General features: G+C 47.2%; 3 protein-coding genes across 3 annotated transcripts in view; 2 read left to right on the top strand and 1 right to left on the bottom strand.

The window, feature by feature from the left end:
* myo10 (myosin X) overlaps positions 1-7,828 on the top strand; it is a gene marked incomplete at its 5' end in the record, with an annotated part of 56,201 nt that extends 48,373 nt beyond the window's left edge. The window contains 18 exons of the mRNA XM_083907549.1: positions 59-98; positions 181-1,137; positions 2,126-2,246; positions 2,377-2,620; positions 2,769-2,864; positions 3,063-3,156; positions 3,248-3,303; positions 3,390-3,532; positions 3,635-3,826; positions 3,912-4,069; positions 4,171-4,294; positions 4,393-4,690; positions 4,768-4,975; positions 5,066-5,202; positions 5,303-5,423; positions 6,039-6,515; positions 7,404-7,595; positions 7,709-7,828. Coding sequence (XP_083763675.1) covers positions 59-98; positions 181-1,137; positions 2,126-2,246; positions 2,377-2,620; positions 2,769-2,864; positions 3,063-3,156; positions 3,248-3,303; positions 3,390-3,532; positions 3,635-3,826; positions 3,912-4,069; positions 4,171-4,294; positions 4,393-4,690; positions 4,768-4,975; positions 5,066-5,202; positions 5,303-5,423; positions 6,039-6,515; positions 7,404-7,595; positions 7,709-7,819 — 3,769 coding nt within the window. The 3' untranslated portion in view covers positions 7,820-7,828. The remainder of the gene's footprint in view (positions 1-58; positions 99-180; positions 1,138-2,125; positions 2,247-2,376; positions 2,621-2,768; positions 2,865-3,062; positions 3,157-3,247; positions 3,304-3,389; positions 3,533-3,634; positions 3,827-3,911; positions 4,070-4,170; positions 4,295-4,392; positions 4,691-4,767; positions 4,976-5,065; positions 5,203-5,302; positions 5,424-6,038; positions 6,516-7,403; positions 7,596-7,708) is intronic.
* Positions 1-17,084, top strand: part of LOC310942586 (tripartite motif-containing protein 16-like) — a gene marked incomplete at its 3' end in the record, with an annotated part of 323,438 nt that overhangs the window by 68,147 nt on the left and 238,207 nt on the right. The gene's annotated exons all lie outside the window — the stretch shown is intronic.
* Positions 13,151-15,948, bottom strand: marchf11 (membrane-associated ring finger (C3HC4) 11; the record flags this gene model as incomplete). Its single annotated transcript, XM_083907761.1, has 4 exons — positions 13,151-13,476; positions 14,365-14,557; positions 14,796-14,951; positions 15,607-15,948. The coding sequence occupies 4 exons, from the start codon at positions 15,946-15,948 to the stop codon at positions 13,151-13,153; spliced, it is 1,017 nt and encodes a 338-aa protein (XP_083763887.1).

Raw genomic sequence — 17,084 nt, 5'->3', positions numbered from 1 at the left:
TGCAATTACTTTTGTTTTGGTAAATCTTATCTCTTACTGTTTATCTGTGTGTGAGCAGGGAGCGACTGAAGCTGGAGGCTGAGAGACTTGAAAAACAGGTACAATGACGCATCTTATAATCTCAAGACGATCGTCTGAAAACACACATCAAACTAATTTTCCGTTTTCTTCATCCTTAAGCTGGAGGAGGCCAGAAGACTGGAGGAGCAGCATCGTGCAGAGGAGTTAGCTTCTCTGGTTCTGGCTCAGTCTGAGCAGCCTGCAGAGGAGGTGGCAACATCTCCAGATGCCGTCGCGGAGCTCGAGTCAGCAGAGGAGGTCTTTGAGGAGGCGATTCGTCCTCATGAAGCCTCTCAGGTGGAGGAGATCCTACGACTGGAGCGGGAGATCCAGGCGCTGCAGAGGCAGAAGGAGCAGCAGGAGCTCTCCCTGACCGAGGCCTCCCTTAATCGGCTGCAGCTCCTGCGTGACCAGGAGCTGCAGAGGCTGGAGGACGAAGCCTGCAAGGCAGCGCAGCAGTTCCTGGACTCGCTGAACTTCGACGAGATTGACGAGTGCGTGAGGAACATCGAGAGCTCCCTGGGAGTCGGCGAAGCCGATGAAAAGCCCAAGGACACCAGACGGAGGAGAGGCAGCGACGAAGAGGAGGTGGACGAAGGGTTCGGGGCCGACGATGAGGCCTTTAAAGACTCTCCGAACCCGAGCGAACACGGACACTCGGACGGCCAGCGGACCAGCGGGATCCGAACCAGCGACGACTCGTCTGAAGAAGACCCGTATGCCAACGACGGTGTGATCCCACCTCTGCCGTCAACAGCCCTGCTTCACCAGCCGCTGCCTTTGCCGCCTGTACCTCCTCCAGTCTGCCACAGCACCTCCTCCAGCGGGGACTCGGCCTACTGCCACCCCCAGGCTTCATCTGAGGCTCAGTCCGACGACCTGGTGGAGCTCATACCTCCGGACGAGGATTCGGACTACGACCAGGACGATTACGACGAGGGCGCCATCGTGTCCAGCGGCAGCATGGCGTTCTCCAACCCCCGTAGTGGACAGTGGTCGCCCGATTACCGTGGTTCTGTTGGCACGTACAACAGCTCGGGGGTTTACCGCTTCAGCTCAGAGGGAGCTCAGTCATCAGTGAGTTTAAGGCTCCGTCCCGACACCTCCCCCTTAAAATTTCCCCTTGGTTTTGAGCGCCCTCAACCGTAAATTCCCCTCGTTGAAGGAAGTGGTATTGGGACGTCACTCCATGCAAATTAGCGTAGTGAATGTAAAAGACGTGCTAACCTACGTCACATGTTGACAATTCTACCGGTGGAGCGTGCTACTATTTTCATTCAAAAAAAATGCCGGCGGATCAGCTGTTTGTTTTTTCCGTCAACGCCATTTTTTCTCCGTCCTCGTAAACGATGTATCGCGAATGTGATTGAAATCTGACAAGTCCAGAGTATTCGTGTTCAAGTGAACGTCGCTACACACATCCACACACTGACAAAACTACACACATGTAGCAGAGCTAGCCAGCGGCTGTTTGCCAGGTGCTTGGCGGGCGTGTTCTCTCGGGGCGCTCGGTGGGTAGCCGCTCGCTAGCTAGTTAGCTAGCTGCTTTCATAAATCGTCACTTATTTCCTTTAGTGTTCAAAGCTCAACGGTCCTTTGGATGTGTATCAAACCAACATATTCCAACACAATTTGACATTGTTACGTGCTTATTTTGCAGAAATATATTGCAACGAAAATGTTCCTCGGTAGATGTAGCTGCCATCTTTGTTGAAAAATATCAGCCGGATCGCTGAATGCGCAAAGCATCATGGGTTATTTCATCTTCCACTTCTTTTTAAGCCCGCATCAGAGCCCACTACATTTTGAGGGTTGATTATAAGGAGAAAAAACATTAACCCTTGCTCCACGCTACACGTGAACGAGCAAAATGTAGGGTTAGGGTGAAAATGTAGGGTTAGGGTAAAAATGTAGGGTTAGGGTGAAAATGTAGGGTTAGGGTAAACATGTAGGGTTAGGGGAGGTATTGGGACAGGGCCTAAGTGAAATGAGTGTCTCCTGTTAACCTGAGATTAGTCGTTACAGCATGCCTTGGTTGTCTTAACTTTAACCGCTTTCGTTCCAGTTTGAGGACAGCGAAGACGACTTCGACAGGTTCGACACCGATGACGAGCTGTCGTACCGGCGGGATTCCGTCTACAGCTGCGTCACACTCCCGTATTTCCACAGCTTCCTCTACATCAAAGGTATCTGTCAAACGGCGCGGTGACGACAAGGCTCGTTTTTAAAAATGGCGACCAACCTTGTTCTATATACATCAGACAACGTTTAAATCGTAAACCTTCTGTGACCTCGCGTTTTCACCCCGTCTTCCAGGTGGTCTGATTAACACGTGGAAGCGGCGCTGGTGCGTCCTCAAGGACGAGACCTTCCTGTGGTTCCGGGCCAAGCAGGAGGCCCTGAAGCAGGGGTGGCTGCACAAGAAGGGAGGCGGCTCGTCGACGCTGTCCCGCCGCAACTGGAAGCGCCGCTGGTTCGTGCTGCGGCAGAGCAAGCTCATGTACTTTGAGAACGACGGCGAGGACAAGATGAAGGGCGTGTTGGACATGCGCGACGCCAAGTAAGGACAAACGGAGTGGAGTTTTGAGTGTATTAAATTAGCAAAAAATATAAATATCTAAGCATATCAAAGCAAAGTACAGGAAAAAGGTAGTTCCTTTCCACGGTTAAGTCATGGCGATTTTATCGTGTGTTTTTGTGTTGTGCAGAGATATCATCGATAACACTGGTAAAGAGAACGGAATCAACATTGTGATGGCAGAGAGGACCTACCACCTGATCGCAGAGTCCGCCGAGGATGCCAGGTAAGTCGTGTGGTTAGTTGAGCAGGATTCTGGACGCTGAGCTAAAGAAACAAACACACAAAAATATAAATATCAATATTAAAATCCATGCGGCTTTCACGACAACACAACGAAATCATCAAAGCCTCCAAAGAAGGAGCGCCATCCTAAACCCCACAGGAAGTATTGACGTTGTCGATGTGGTTTCCATGGTTACAGCCAGTGGTTCAGCGTGCTAAGTCAGGTCCACGGATCCACAGAGCAGGAGATCAGGGAGATGCACGACGAGCAGGCCAACCCTCAGAACGCCGTGGTGAGTCCTTTAATCTGTGGTGGATTAACTCACGTAGACATATTGTCCACGTTTAATCCCTAAAATCGTCATCCTGTCTCCGTCTCTTCAGGGAACGTTGGATGTGGGGATGATAGATTCGGTCTGTGCGTCGGATAATCCCGAGAGGTGAGAGAGTGTATTTTAAACCACAGCCAGGAGAGGGCGCAATTCTTTTGATGCATGTCCAACACCCAGTGTGTCTCTGTGCACAGGCCGAACTCCTTCGTTATGATCACGGCGAACCGCGTGCTGCACTGCAACGCCGACACGCCCGAGGAGATGCACCACTGGATCACTCTGCTGCAGCGATCCAAGGGAGACACCCGCGTCGATGGCCAGGAGTTCATCATCCGAGGTGACGCCGCGATCACGAAAACGTCCCTGTTGGACCTTCAATGAAGAACAACGTTCGACAGGAAGTTCTCACAAAAAACGTGATTCTTTTTTCTTCCACCAGGCTGGCTGCACAAGGAGCTGAAGAACAGCACCAAAGCCTCGCTGAAACTGAAGAAGCGCTGGTTCCTGCTCACCCACAACTCCCTGGACTACTACAAGAGCTCCGAGCGGAACGCCCTGAAGCTGGGAACGCTGGTGCTGAACAGCCTCTGCTCGGTGATTCAGCCGGACGAGAAGGTCTACAAAGAGACCGGTAAGAGGGAACAAAACAGCCGTGCAGTGCCAAGTGTGATGTCAGATCCACGTAGCTTTATCGACTTTTTGCCGCGTCTTCACAGGCTACTGGAACGTGATCGTGTACGGCCGCAAGCACTCGTACCGTCTCTACTGCAAGCTGCTGACCGAGGCCACGCGCTGGGCCAGCGCCGTCCAGAACGTGATCGATACCAAGGCTCCGATAGACACGCCCACCCAGCAGCTCGTCCAGGACATCAAGGTAAGAGAGCACCGCGGCGTAAAAGACGTGGAACTCTTTGCTAGCTTGACCCTGGAATCACAGAATCCAGGGCTCACAGTCAGACTCCTGTTGTTCCACAGGAGAACTGTCTGAACCTGGAGGTGGTGGAGCAGATCTACAAGAGGAACCCCATCCTCCGCTTCAGCCACCACCCGCTGCACTCACCGCTGCTGCCGCTGCCTTACGGAGACCTCCACTTCACCAGTGAGTCTCACCGCTACAGGAAACACAAGGAAATAGCCTTGGGTAGCCTTGTAACAAAACTCCAAAATAAATCTCTTTGTCGATCCCCACCGGCTCAGCTCCACGACAGCGAAGCTACACGACACTCCAGGACGAAGCCCTGAAGGTGTTCAGCTCTCTGCAGCACTTGGAGGGCGTGGCCGACCCGGTGCCCATCATCCAGGGTCTGCTGTTGACCGGCCAAGAGCTGAAACAGCTGCGGGACGAGCTTTACTGTCAACTCATCAAGCAGATGACGCGACCGCCTCAGCCGGGAAGCCCGGGGAACCTGTGCTGCTGGAAGATCCTGGCCTGCATGTCCTGCACCTTCATCCCAACCAGGAGCATCCTCAGATACCTCAAGTTCCACCTGAAGAGGTACAGACGGGCGTTTGTGTTGTTGACGCCACGGGTAATTGTATAAGACTTAAATGGCTAACGATGTAAATCTGCAGGACTCATGAGCTCTTCCCCGGCTCGGAGATGGATCGCTACGCCGCTTTCGCTCTGGACTCCTTGAGGAAGACTCGAGCCCGGGAGTACGTCCCGTCGCAGGAGGAGATCCGGGCCATCGTGGCGCGGCAGGACATGAGTACGACCGTTCACTGCCACGGAGGAGGATCCTGCAAGATCACCATCAACTCACACACAACGGCCGGAGAGGTGGGCGACGCTGGGGCTGCAGTCTGCATTTAAGATCTAATCCTAGACCTGTTCGCAGATCAGTGAGACGTCTATGCTTTTGTGTGTCAGGTGGTAGAGAAGCTGATCCGAGGCCTGGCCATGGAGGACAGCAGGAACATGTTCGCTCTGTTCGAACACAACGACGCCGCGGAGAAAGCCATCGAGAGCCGCACGGTGGTGGCCGATGTCCTCGCCAAATTTGAGAAGTGAGCGCCCCAGTGCCGTAACAAATCATCCCGTACGCATTGTTCCGTACTTTAAGCCCGTTATTAACGCACTCTCTCTCTGGTCTGATCTGGTCTCCAGGCTTTCAGCAAGTCAAGAGGAACACAACACCGGCTGGAAGTTTTACTTCAAGCTCTACTGCTTCTTGGACAAGGACAATGTTCCCCGAGACAGCGTCGAGTTCGCCTTCATGTTTGAACAGGTGAGACGAGGTTAAACCATCGTTCATTCACAGGGAATAACCTGTACAACAATAACAGTATCTTTTATCAAAAACAAAACATCCAAATTTGTGGTGTTTATGTATTGAAACGATAGGATATTATCACGATATTTATGTCACGATAGGATATCATGATTATTAACGTCACAATAAATAATCATGATTTTTAAGTCACGATACGATATTAAGTCACAATACAATATTATCACGATATTTAAGTCACGATAGAATATTATCAGAATATTCAAGTCACAATATATCGGCAAAAGTTATTATCACAAGTCATGACGCATCATTTTCAGTTGGTGTAGCTAACAATGGCTAACCCCGGGTTTACTCCCAGTTACACTTCCGGTTGTACAGGAAATGGAACGCACCACGAACTCAGTGTGTGATTCGTGTGCATGTGTCTCACTCACCACTAGATGGCAGCAGCTTGTGGAGTGAAAACAGTCTCCGTCACAAACACAAACACTTCCTCGTTTCCTTTGACGTCTTTTCCAGAACATTCTGCACGTCCGACTACGCTTTGTCATTCATGTCGTTCATTCATCGCATTAAAACAATCTTTCCGTCTTTATTTGCTGTCTTCAGGCCCATGAAGCCGTCATCCGAGGTCAGTATCCAGCCCCGGAGGAGACTCTTCAGTTCTTGGCTGCGCTGAGGCTTCAGTACCTCCAGGGCGATCACAGCTCCCAGGCCAACGTTCCAGAAATGTCCCAGGTGTTCCCCATGGCGCGACTGCGGGCCCGGGTGCAGAACTCCGCAAAGACGTTCGCCCCGGGCGCCGGCTCGGCGGCAGAGCGCTCGGGAACGTCGGAGAGGAAGCGCTCCAGCTTCCTGGAGGGAACGCTGAGGCGGAGCTTCAGGAGTGGCTCGCTGAGTCGGCAGAAGCTGGAGGAGGAGAGCAGCCTGGAGGCCTGGATGCGGGAGGAGGAGGCGGCGGTTAGGACCAGCGCGATGGACAAGTGGAAGAAGCTGCAGGGGATGAACCAGGAGCAGGCCATGGTCAAATACATGACGCTTGTGAAGGAGTGGCAGGGATACGGATCCACGCTGTTCAATGTCGAGGTGAGGAACATCACAGCCACACCAACGATGTATTTTGAAGAAAACTAGTGCTGTCAGTTAAACGCGTTATTAACCAATTAATCAATTAATCAATTTTTTTAATTCCGCGATTAACGCTCTTTTTGGCCGAGCAAATTTGTCGTTTTTTTGCACAAGATGTTGCATCAACTAGTAACGTTAGAACGCGAGCCGGTCAAAGTGTAGTCGGCTCGCGTAAGTAAAGAGTAAACGTTCTGTTTTGAGCGGATGGCGAGCGCTTCTCCGCTAGCTCCTTCAGCTCGGGTTAGCTCGTCAGGCAACGACGAGTTAAACCACGGGACTTCGTCTGCGTCAAAGAACGGCTCTTTATTCACCTGCGGCTCGCTAATGTAAACAACACATTACTTCCTGCTTCACCTACGTTAACCTCTCGTACCTCCTACAGCACACACACACACACACACATGCACGCACGAACGCACGCACACACACACCAGTTTAGTCTGTAACATAGATTAGTTTGTCTCTCAGCGTGGTTCAGTCTGTAGAATAAGATGTGTAATAATGTAATAATTCATCAAAAAAATATATATTTTGGCTTGAACAAATATATTATAAATATTGTGTCTTGAAATTGCAGTAACTTGTATTGCAATTTAGATAAATTTCGATGAATTGTTCAGCCCTAGACTACAGTATGTGCCAAAATATGCAAATAACATTTACACAAAGCAAGCCGATCCACTTTTCTATGTAGATAAGAGCATTAAAATGACAAAAAGAAATCAAGGAACATTAAGAATAGATAAAAATGTGAGATTAATTGCAATTATTCTTTGACAGCACTAAAGAAAATACAAATTTAGTCCTCAGTCAAAACCTCACGGTGCTTCACGTTTGTCGTTTCAGTGTCGGGACGGTTCGTTCCCCTTCGAGCTGTGGTTGGGCGTGAGCCGTGAAGCCATATCGGTGTACAAGCGAGGCGAGCTCTGGCCTCTGGAGGTTTTCCCATACGAACAGATTCTGTCCTTCGGCGCTCCGCTGCCCAATGCCTACAGGATCGCCGTGGAAGGCCGAGAGCTGCTCTTCGAAACCCACATGGTTCGTACGATACGCAGTGCTACTTCCAAAGGGAGGGTGCACAAAAAACCTTTAACTATCCCTTTAACCCTTTAGACGATGTAATTTAACGCCACTCCTCCTCACCTCTGCAGGTCATGGACATCGCCAAGCTGATGAAGGCCTACATCAGCATGATCGTCAAGAAGCGCTACAGCAACTCTCAGTCCGTCAGCAGCCACGGCAGCCAGTGTAGCGCCTGGTGAAGCCCCGCCCCTTTGACCTTCTGACCTTGGAGGGCGGAGCGTGGCTGTCGCAGGCCGTTTCGCGGACTCTGTGGATGCTGGAGACAAAACGGCAAAAACGTTCTTTAATGCTAACGAGCTCAAACGATTGTTTTGACAATTGTTTCATATTCCAAAACACGACCGCACAGAGGTCCGCTGGGGGACGAGTTTGCGGACGAACTCGAGCGCACTCTCCAGACCAGTAGGTGGTACAATCTTGTTTTGGTCAAAACGACAAAGAAAAACCGTAACCATGGACTGTTTTTGTGAGGAAGTGAACTCTGCGGAAGGCGCGGGACGCTAGACTGACGCAATCTTTCCTTTGGTAACGCGGAACGTGGAAGGTTTGAGCCCCACAGAGTACGTTAGTTATTATTAGCGTTAATTCTCTTGAAATGCTATCATGTTCGGACACAATTTACGAACTTGCCAGGTTGATTTTTCATTCTGTCGGAGCTGAGAAACACGTCAACAAACGCATCCCACCGCTTTATATAAGGAGTCCGAATACAACTCGACACGAACTTAGCGTTTTCTGAGTCATGGCTTCCCCTGACGAGGGTTTTGAAGGCACAGAGTAAGAAAAGACATCAGAATCTGTCGGCTAAATACAAAAAAAACTATTCCGCGTCATTTCTTGGACCAAAGAACGTCGCCTGAATGTAAAAAAATGCGACCTTTGTTTTGTGGCTTGTTTTGGAATAAGATGGCGATGGTTTCAGGTCGGGAGTGTTTTTGTGTGTTTTGGGAGGGTGTGTGTGTGTGTGTGTGTGTGTGTGTACAGGCTGTCCGAATGTGAAGAAATAAACAAAAACAAACAAAACCGAAGCAGCGAGGACGGAGAAAAGAAAAACAAACTCAAGCCTTTGTGCCTTTTTCCTTCTGCTTTGTCAAACTCTGGGACTGAATCGTCTGGTTTTTATTTTTACGTTCTTTCTTTCTTTCCGCGGAACGATGCGTTCACTGTAAATAATGCGCAGCTGTTATCGTCTCGATTCCGCGACCGATCGTTCCGATTTCGATTTCCTGGTGATTCAAACGTCAAACAAGTGCCTGTTCGAACGAAAACTGTTGTTTTTAAAAATCATTTCAATGCCACTGTTTGTGTTTGTGAAACCAGAATCTCTAAGGTGCTACGATGCGAACTTTACACACTGCGAACTCTGAGTCCACCCTCTGAAGTCAACGAAGTGTTTTATCAAAAACCACGTACAGTGTGTAGCAAACGTCAAGTGATGATCGCGTCACACCGAGGTCAGACTGCACTTTATCGGCTTTGTGATTCCGATCGATAGTTAAGCTAATTGGGAATAATATATATGTATGAATATATTTTAGTTAACGCGATAACGGCGTCAACGTTAGCGTACGTTAACTCACAATGCGTTTCCATGACGACTGACTGTGTTAGTGCTGCTCTTTTCCTTTAATAAACAGACCGCTCCATTTCGACCGTAGGCGCGCTAACGGCGCAAAAGGAGCTAACGGAGCTAACAGAGCTAACTGGTAAACGGTGCCTGGACTCTTTGGTCTTTGCCTCATAGAACAAAGAAAGTATATTAGCTAATATTTCAAACTGACATCGCAAAGATGAACTTGTGATATACAAATGTCTAAATTTGTAATTTTTACTAAACCGTTCATCCACAGTCGGCCCATGAAATCAATCGTGTTTTGTTTAGTTTTCTCTCGTGAACGACAATCAATTTAGCGTGTCCTATTGGAAAGTGACGTTTTTTCCCCCCTAGCCTTCTACGACGTAGAAGTTCTGCCACGTCAAAGACGTTGATCTGAGCGACCACCGATACCAATATCAGTCCGATACTGTCGTTTTGGACCTTTGAATCTACGACGCTGTCATTTCAAGCCCAAATCTTCATTTTTCCAGTGAAACACAAACGTGTAGTCTGACCTCAGCCCTAATCTTTTGTTCTGTACGTACGAAGCACTTCAACATGCCTTAAAAAAAAAAAACATTTCGATGTCGTTAAGATATCACACTGAATATGTGTCACACAACCACTTACGTGTAAAAATGATCCCAAACTAGCCCTTTAAAGGTGGACGTTAGCTTAGCAGTTAGCTTAGCAGTGCAACATTCCTACAACATTTCAGTGGAGCTCCGCAGGCGGCAGATCCATCCAAAGATGTGTGTGTGTGTGTGTGTGTGAGATTCCACGGTGCCTTGTTGTAAATTGTGTACACTTATTATTTTGTGTTCTACGTGTGGTTTTCTTTTACGGTATAATGTGCAATGTTATATATATAGATGCTATAATCACATGGCTGTACATTTTATACTGCACAACTTTGCCTTCTCTTGTTGTTGTTGTTGTTGTTGTTGTTGTTGGGGTTTTTCTTGGATGATGACCACATGGGGATTTTATATATTATTAAATAAATGAAATACTTTTCTTCTGGGTATGTTCCGCTACACAACCATCCAACTGAAGGTGGGAATAACTCGTACGACAATGACAAAACATCTGTATTTGTGGTGTTTATGTGTTGAAAGAACGATTCTAACAATAAATGGTTACATATTTCATTTGAAGGCGAGTTCACGTTTGTTTTCACGACCTTTTTGTACGAGTTTGTACCGTTTTTACTGTTTTAACAAAAACAATCACCACAGACACCAGGATACGATAGTATCACGATATTCAAGTCACGATATTATCACGATATTCAAGTCACGATACGGTATTTAAGTCATAAAAGGATATTATCACGATGTTCAAGTCACGATATATTATCACGATATTCAAGTCAGGATACAATATTTAAGTCATAATAGGATATTATCACGATGTTCAAGTCACGATACAATGCTTAAGTTGCGATAGGATATTATCACGATGTTTAAGTCACAATAGGATATTATCACGATGTTTAAGTCACAATAGGATATTATCACGATATTTAAGTCATGATACGATATCACGATACAATTTTATCACAATATTTAAGTCACGATACGATATTATCACGACAGGATATTATCACGATATTTAAGTCACAATAGGATATTACAACAATATTTAAGTCACGATACAATATTATCACAATATTTAAGTCACAATATATCGCCACAAGTTATTATCACAAGTCATGACATGATATTATCACAATATTGCATATTGCATGTGTCTCACTCACCACTAGATGGCAACAGCAGCTTGTGGAGTGAAAACAGTCTCCGTCACAAACACCAACACTTCCTCGTTTCCTCTGACGTCTTTTCCAGAACATTCTCCACGTCCAATTACGCTTTGTCATCATGCGAGCTAGCAAAAATATTCCGTTCTTGGTGCCCAAAAATAGGAATTTCACGGTAAATATTGAGGAAAATTGGACTCTTCACAGTTCACAACGTTATAATGTCTTCAAATAAATGACCTGGCTTCATAAAAACGGCGTTTATCTGCCTCTGCGTGACACTTTTGCGTAGTTTTAAGGTTAGCAGTGAGTGTAGCGGAGCCGCAGCACCGCTGCTGCTGCCGCCGACGTTGTCTTCCTCCGCCGCCGCCGCCATCAACGCTGTAGTTCCGGGATTTAAAGTGATTTAAACTGTGTTTAAAATAAACGACGTTCATCACAGTTTACACGGACGCGATTTAATTACATTTAACTGCGTGATTATTCCGCTTTTCACCGACGTTAGAAGAAGTCACGCGAACACTTCCGCCGTTAGAGCTGTGGCGCAGTGATACGATAAATAAAACCGCAGCGCGCACGCAGGTGCGTGTCCTCGCGCCAAAAAGGAAATCCACTCAGCTGCCACATTATTATGTACACCTGTTCAATCACCTGTTCAATCACCTGTTCAATCACTTTTCTACCAATAACAATTCCAAAACAATGGTTATAATGTAAGATAATAATAACCCACGCTGCTCTGTGTGTATATAATAAATATTCTTTATACATCACATCAATGATACATTCAACAGAATTATAAATAACAGCCAACAGCAAACAGTCACATTCAAGTCATTTCTGTGCTGCACAGTGCAAAGACGTCACCGCGGCCTCTGAAGGCACCAGACAAATCAAATCACCCAAAAACACAGAGTATAAAGGGACACTTCCTGTTTCTGGAAGTCACTTCCTGTTCCTGGAAGTCACCGACAACCGCCGGAAAAACATGAATTTAGACTCACGTAAAAACACACGAGTCTACGATGTTTTCAGAACGTGTTCACGTCTTTATCTCACGGGCTTTAACAACTGCTAACTGACGTTTGTAAACCACTCACTCTCCCACACCAAAGCCCATAGAGAAAACCAGTGATTTTCACAGGAGTTGTTGATCCACTGCTGCCTCCATCACTAACGTCAAAGGTCTTATTTTGTAAAAATCGGCATTAAAAATGATTTATTCTAATTTATTTTAATGACATAAAGTGACCACACGAGGCAACAGTAGACCAGCAACTCCTGTGTCTCCACAAGCTAAAAATCACTGATTTTCTCTATTGGGCTTTGGTGTGGCAGAGTGACGTGAACATGTTGTCTTAAAAATATTCCAGATTTTGTTAAATGGCTGAAATCTGGCCATCGTCTGTGCCGCAGTCTCTTTTCCAGGCACAGGGGGGCGCACACGGCACAGTCTGTGCACTGACTGTGTGCCAATAAAACCCTGAACTATCACTTTAAGTCATGAACTGAGCCCCAATCCAGCTCACCGACCCTTTAAACAACCCATCCACGACAGCACAGGGATCCAGGAAGCTCAAGAGAACAGAAAACCTCCTCCTCCTCCTCCTCTTCCTCGACGTTAACCGTTGAAATCACATTCATTCACGTCCATGTCTCTGCTGCACTCTGACATCAGGGTGTCTGTGCTCATGTTTATAATCTGTGTGTGCATTAAAGTTCTGATGGGTTGTGTGTGTGTGTGTGTGTGTGTGTGTGTGTGTATGTTCTTGTACTTGTGGCATACTGAGGACCAGTGAGGTTTTTCAACCAACAAAGTGAGGTCATTTTTACAGAGGGAGTTTGGCCGGTTCAATTTGTTAAAAAAAAAAATTAAAATTTGGTCGCCATAGCATAGTATGACGTTTTTGTCAAATTTTGGACCAAAAATTACAAAAAAATAAAAATCTAAAAAGTTTTCCAGCCCTTTTTGCTCTGGGGCTCCACCTGCAGACGTTTTATGGTACTGCAACCAGTAGTTCTTTGTAGATTCATGAAGTAGATATTTGTAATTGTGTTGATTTATAAAGTGGAAATGCTGGTCCTCAGTGTGCAGCAGGTACAAGAATGTGTGTGTGTGTGTGTGTGTGTGTGTGTGTGTGTGTGTGTGTGCTACACTGAGGTCACTCGTATGACGACCTCTCCAGAGCCGCTCTCCTGGCTCTGGCTGCTCCGGGGCAGCACTCGGGGACAGAGGGGCCCCAAACAGAGGCAGCAGCTCCACGGCCGCGGCCCCAGCTGCGTGGAGTGTAAGGGTCCGCTGGGGCCAAAGGTCGCCAGGGGCAACCACAGCGTCCTGGGGGCCAGCGAGGAGTGACCGGTGCTGATCTCCTCCATGTCCTTGGTCTTGTCGTAGCTCTGGACGTCCCAGTGCAGGTTGACGGCGCGCCAGCGCATGAAGACGTTGTACACCGCTGCCCCCTCGTGGACAATCAAGCCTGTTGCAACGACAGGTGCTCGTTATTCAAGGAAAAACGCAGTTATAAAGGCTACGATATCTTTAAGAACATGTTTCACGTCTTTATCTCACTGTTAGGGTTAGTTTGTGAACTACTCACTCTCCCACACCAAAGTCCATAGAGAAAACCAGTGATTTTAACTCACAGGGACACAGGAGCTGCTGGTCTACTGCTGCCTCGTGTGGTCACTTTGTGTCACTGAGTTAAGTCTAAATGAATTATTTTAAAAGCCGAATTTTACAAAACAAGACATTGTAAGTTAGTGATGGAGGCAGCAGTGGATCAACAACTCCTGTGAACTCCTGTGTGCTGTGATGTTAAAATCACTGGTTTACTCTATGGACTTTGGTGTGGAGAGTGAGTGGTTTATAAACTTCAGTTTCCTGTTGTTAAAGTCTGTCTAACAGTGAAATAAAGACGTGATCATGTGACGTAGATATCGTAGACTTCAAATTACATAGATTTTATCAGATGACTCTTTTGTTAAGTGGTTAAAATCTGTGTTTCAAACCACTCACTCTCCCACACCAAAGTACATAGAGTAAACCAGTGATTTTAACATCACAGCACACAGGAGTTCACAGGAGTTGTTGATCCACTGCTGCCTCCATCACTAACTTACAATGACTGATTTTGTAAAATTCGGCTTTTAAAATATTTAATTTAGACTTAACTCAGTGACACAAAGTGACCACACGAGGCAACAGAGGACCAGCAGCTCCTGTGTCCCTGTAAGCTAAAATCACTGGTTTTCTCTATGGACTTTGGTGTGGGAGAGTGAGTGGTTTACAAACTTCAGTTTCCTGTTGTTGACAGTTAAAGATAAAGACGCGGTTGTGTGACGCAGACGTCTCGTCCGACACTCACCGACACAGACCAGGTCCATGAAGCCGTACATGCCGTAGCAGATCTGGAAGAGGACGTCGCGGCGCTGCCAGACGGCGTGAGGGCTGAGCGCTGACCACAGCAGCCACGAGATGCTCGCCACGAGGAAGAGGGAGCCCAGGAAGACGGCGATGATCTGCACCTTCTCCACCAGGGTGATGGTGATGGACTGCCACTGCAGAGAGAGAGAGAGAGGGACTGACGTTTATAAACCACTCACTCTCCCACACCAAAGCCCATAGAGAAAACCAGTGATTTTAACATCACAGCACACAGGAGTTCACAGGAGTTGTTGATCCACTGCTGCCTCCATCACTAAGTTACAACGTCTCAACCTCTCATAAAGATGCTGCTGCCCAGCTTCTCCTCCAGTCATCTGTGGGGGGGGGTCAAAGGTCAAAGCGTGGCCTAACCTGCCACGGTCTCTTCATGTTGATGGCGATGACGTGGAAGCGATAGCAGCAGAGTTCACAGGTCCAGCAGCCGCGCTCGCTGATCCACTTCAGCAGACAGTGTTGGTGCGTGTAACGCACCGAGCCATCGCAGCGACACGGGTTCAGCAGGTCGCCCTGAGAGGAGGTCAGAGGTCAGAGGTCAGAGGTCAGAGGTCAGAGGTCAGGCACAGACAGGAGGAGGGAACAGTGACTTCAGGAAAAGGTCATCATGAGATGGTTTGATTCCTTCATCAGAGAAAAAAGAACTCTTTGAACACAAACACGTATGTGTTGTCTTTTAAAGGAATATTTTAATGAACATGTGGATAAAACAAAAAATTAACCTCATAAAATCTGCGTCAGTTTAATTCGACGACATCTACGTCACATGATCACGTCTTTATCTTCACTGAGAGACAGACTTTAACAACAGGAAGCTGAAGTTTGTAAACCACTATGTATTAATAGTATATTCATAGTACATTAATAGTATATTAAGGTCAGTGGTGATGCTGTCATGTAAACTGTGTGGGTTTAAAAACACTTCAGAACAAACACGTGGATAAAACCACGACAAAGGCTTCACAATCCTCACAGACAGACAGGGGGCGCTGTTTATAAAGAAGGATATAACATTTAAACTCATTTAGACTGACCTGAGGGACACACACACACACACACACACACAGACACACACACAGAGAGACAGACAGACAGACAGACAGACAGACAGACAGACAGACACGCACACACACACAGCTGAGTGACAGCGCCCCCTGTCGCCCTGTACCTGCTCTGCGCCCTGGAAGCAGATCCTGCAGCTCGGGGTCGGACTGCAGGTGTCGCTGCTGCTGCAGTTTGAAGTCATCGCCTGCATCTTACACGATCTTCCTCCTCCCGCAGCTCCATCCTCTTCCTCTTCCTCATCCTCAGGCGCGCACACTTTCCCCGCGTGTCCCGCACACGTGTCCCCGCAGCTCCCGCAGCTCCGGCCCTCGCGACACTCCTCTCCTCCTCCTTCATCCTCAGGAGGATGCGGCTCCTCCGGCTCCTCCTCCTCTTCCTCCTCCCAGGTGTGGCGCGTGACGGCAGCGCCCCCCCTCTCCTCCTCCCCCCCCTCTGTGCTCGTCATCACGCGCACAGTCCAGGTTCACGTGCATAGATGCCACAGGCACGCGCGCTCACGCAGGATCCGCGAACAGCAGCGCAGAGAAGATGATGAAGATGATGATGATGAAGATGATGAAGGAGCAGCTCCAGGACAAGAACCAGAATCCAGATCCAAAGCTCAGAATCCAGACCGGACCTGATGCTCCGGTCCTCCCGTGGCCTGAAGGCGCGTGCAGAGCTCCACAGGCGCACGGAGCTTCTCTGAGCAGCGTCCACGCATCTTCATCTTCATCTTCATCTTCATCATCCTCCTCCTCCTCCTCCTCCTCCGCCTCCGCCTCCCTCTCTCTCTCTCTCTGTCTCGTGCAGGTCAGCTGTGAGTCCAGGAAACACGCGAGACCTGCACTTCCTCACGGTCACGAGCCATCAATCACATCACTGACACATCAATGGACTGATAACACGATCCACGCGGCAGCCACGTGACCTATTAACTATATATCTATACTATATCTACATATATATCTATATACACATATATGTGTAAATATATATAAAAGAATAATATATAATAAGAAGTAAGTCGTTATGATGAGTAAGTCAGTCGTTACGATGAGTTACTAAGTCATTGTAAGTCGTTATGAGTTAGTAAGTCGATATGAGTTAGTAAGTCGTTATTGTGAGTTAGTAAGTCGTTACGATGAGTTAGTAAGTCTTTATGAGTTAGTAAGTCGTTATGGTGAGTAAGTAAGTCGTTATTGTGAGTTAGTAAGTCGTTACGGTGAGTTAGTAAGTCGTTACTGTGAGTTAGTAAGTCGTTACTGTGAGTTAGTAAGTCGTTACTGTGAGTTAGTAAGTCGTTACTGTGAGTTAGTAAGTCGTTATTGTGAGTTAGTAAGTCGTTATTGTGAGTAAGTAAGTCGTTATGAAGAGTTAGTAAGTCGTTATGAAGAGTTAGTAAGTCGTTATTGTGAGTTAGTAAGTCGTTATTGTGAGTAAGTCATTATAGTGAGTTAGTAAGTCATTATGAAGAGTTAGTAAGTCGTTATTGTGAGTTAGTAAGTCGTTATTGTGAGTTAGTAAGTCATTATGAAGAGTTAGAAAGTCATTATGAAGATTTAGTAAGTCATTGTGAGTTAGTAAGTCGTTCTTGTGAGT

The sequence above is a fragment of the Microchirus variegatus genome, assembly GCF_963457635.1.
Source record: "Microchirus variegatus genome assembly, chromosome: 21".
NCBI lineage: Eukaryota > Metazoa > Chordata > Actinopteri > Pleuronectiformes > Soleidae > Microchirus > Microchirus variegatus.
This window is presented reverse-complemented; position numbering and strand designations above follow the sequence as displayed.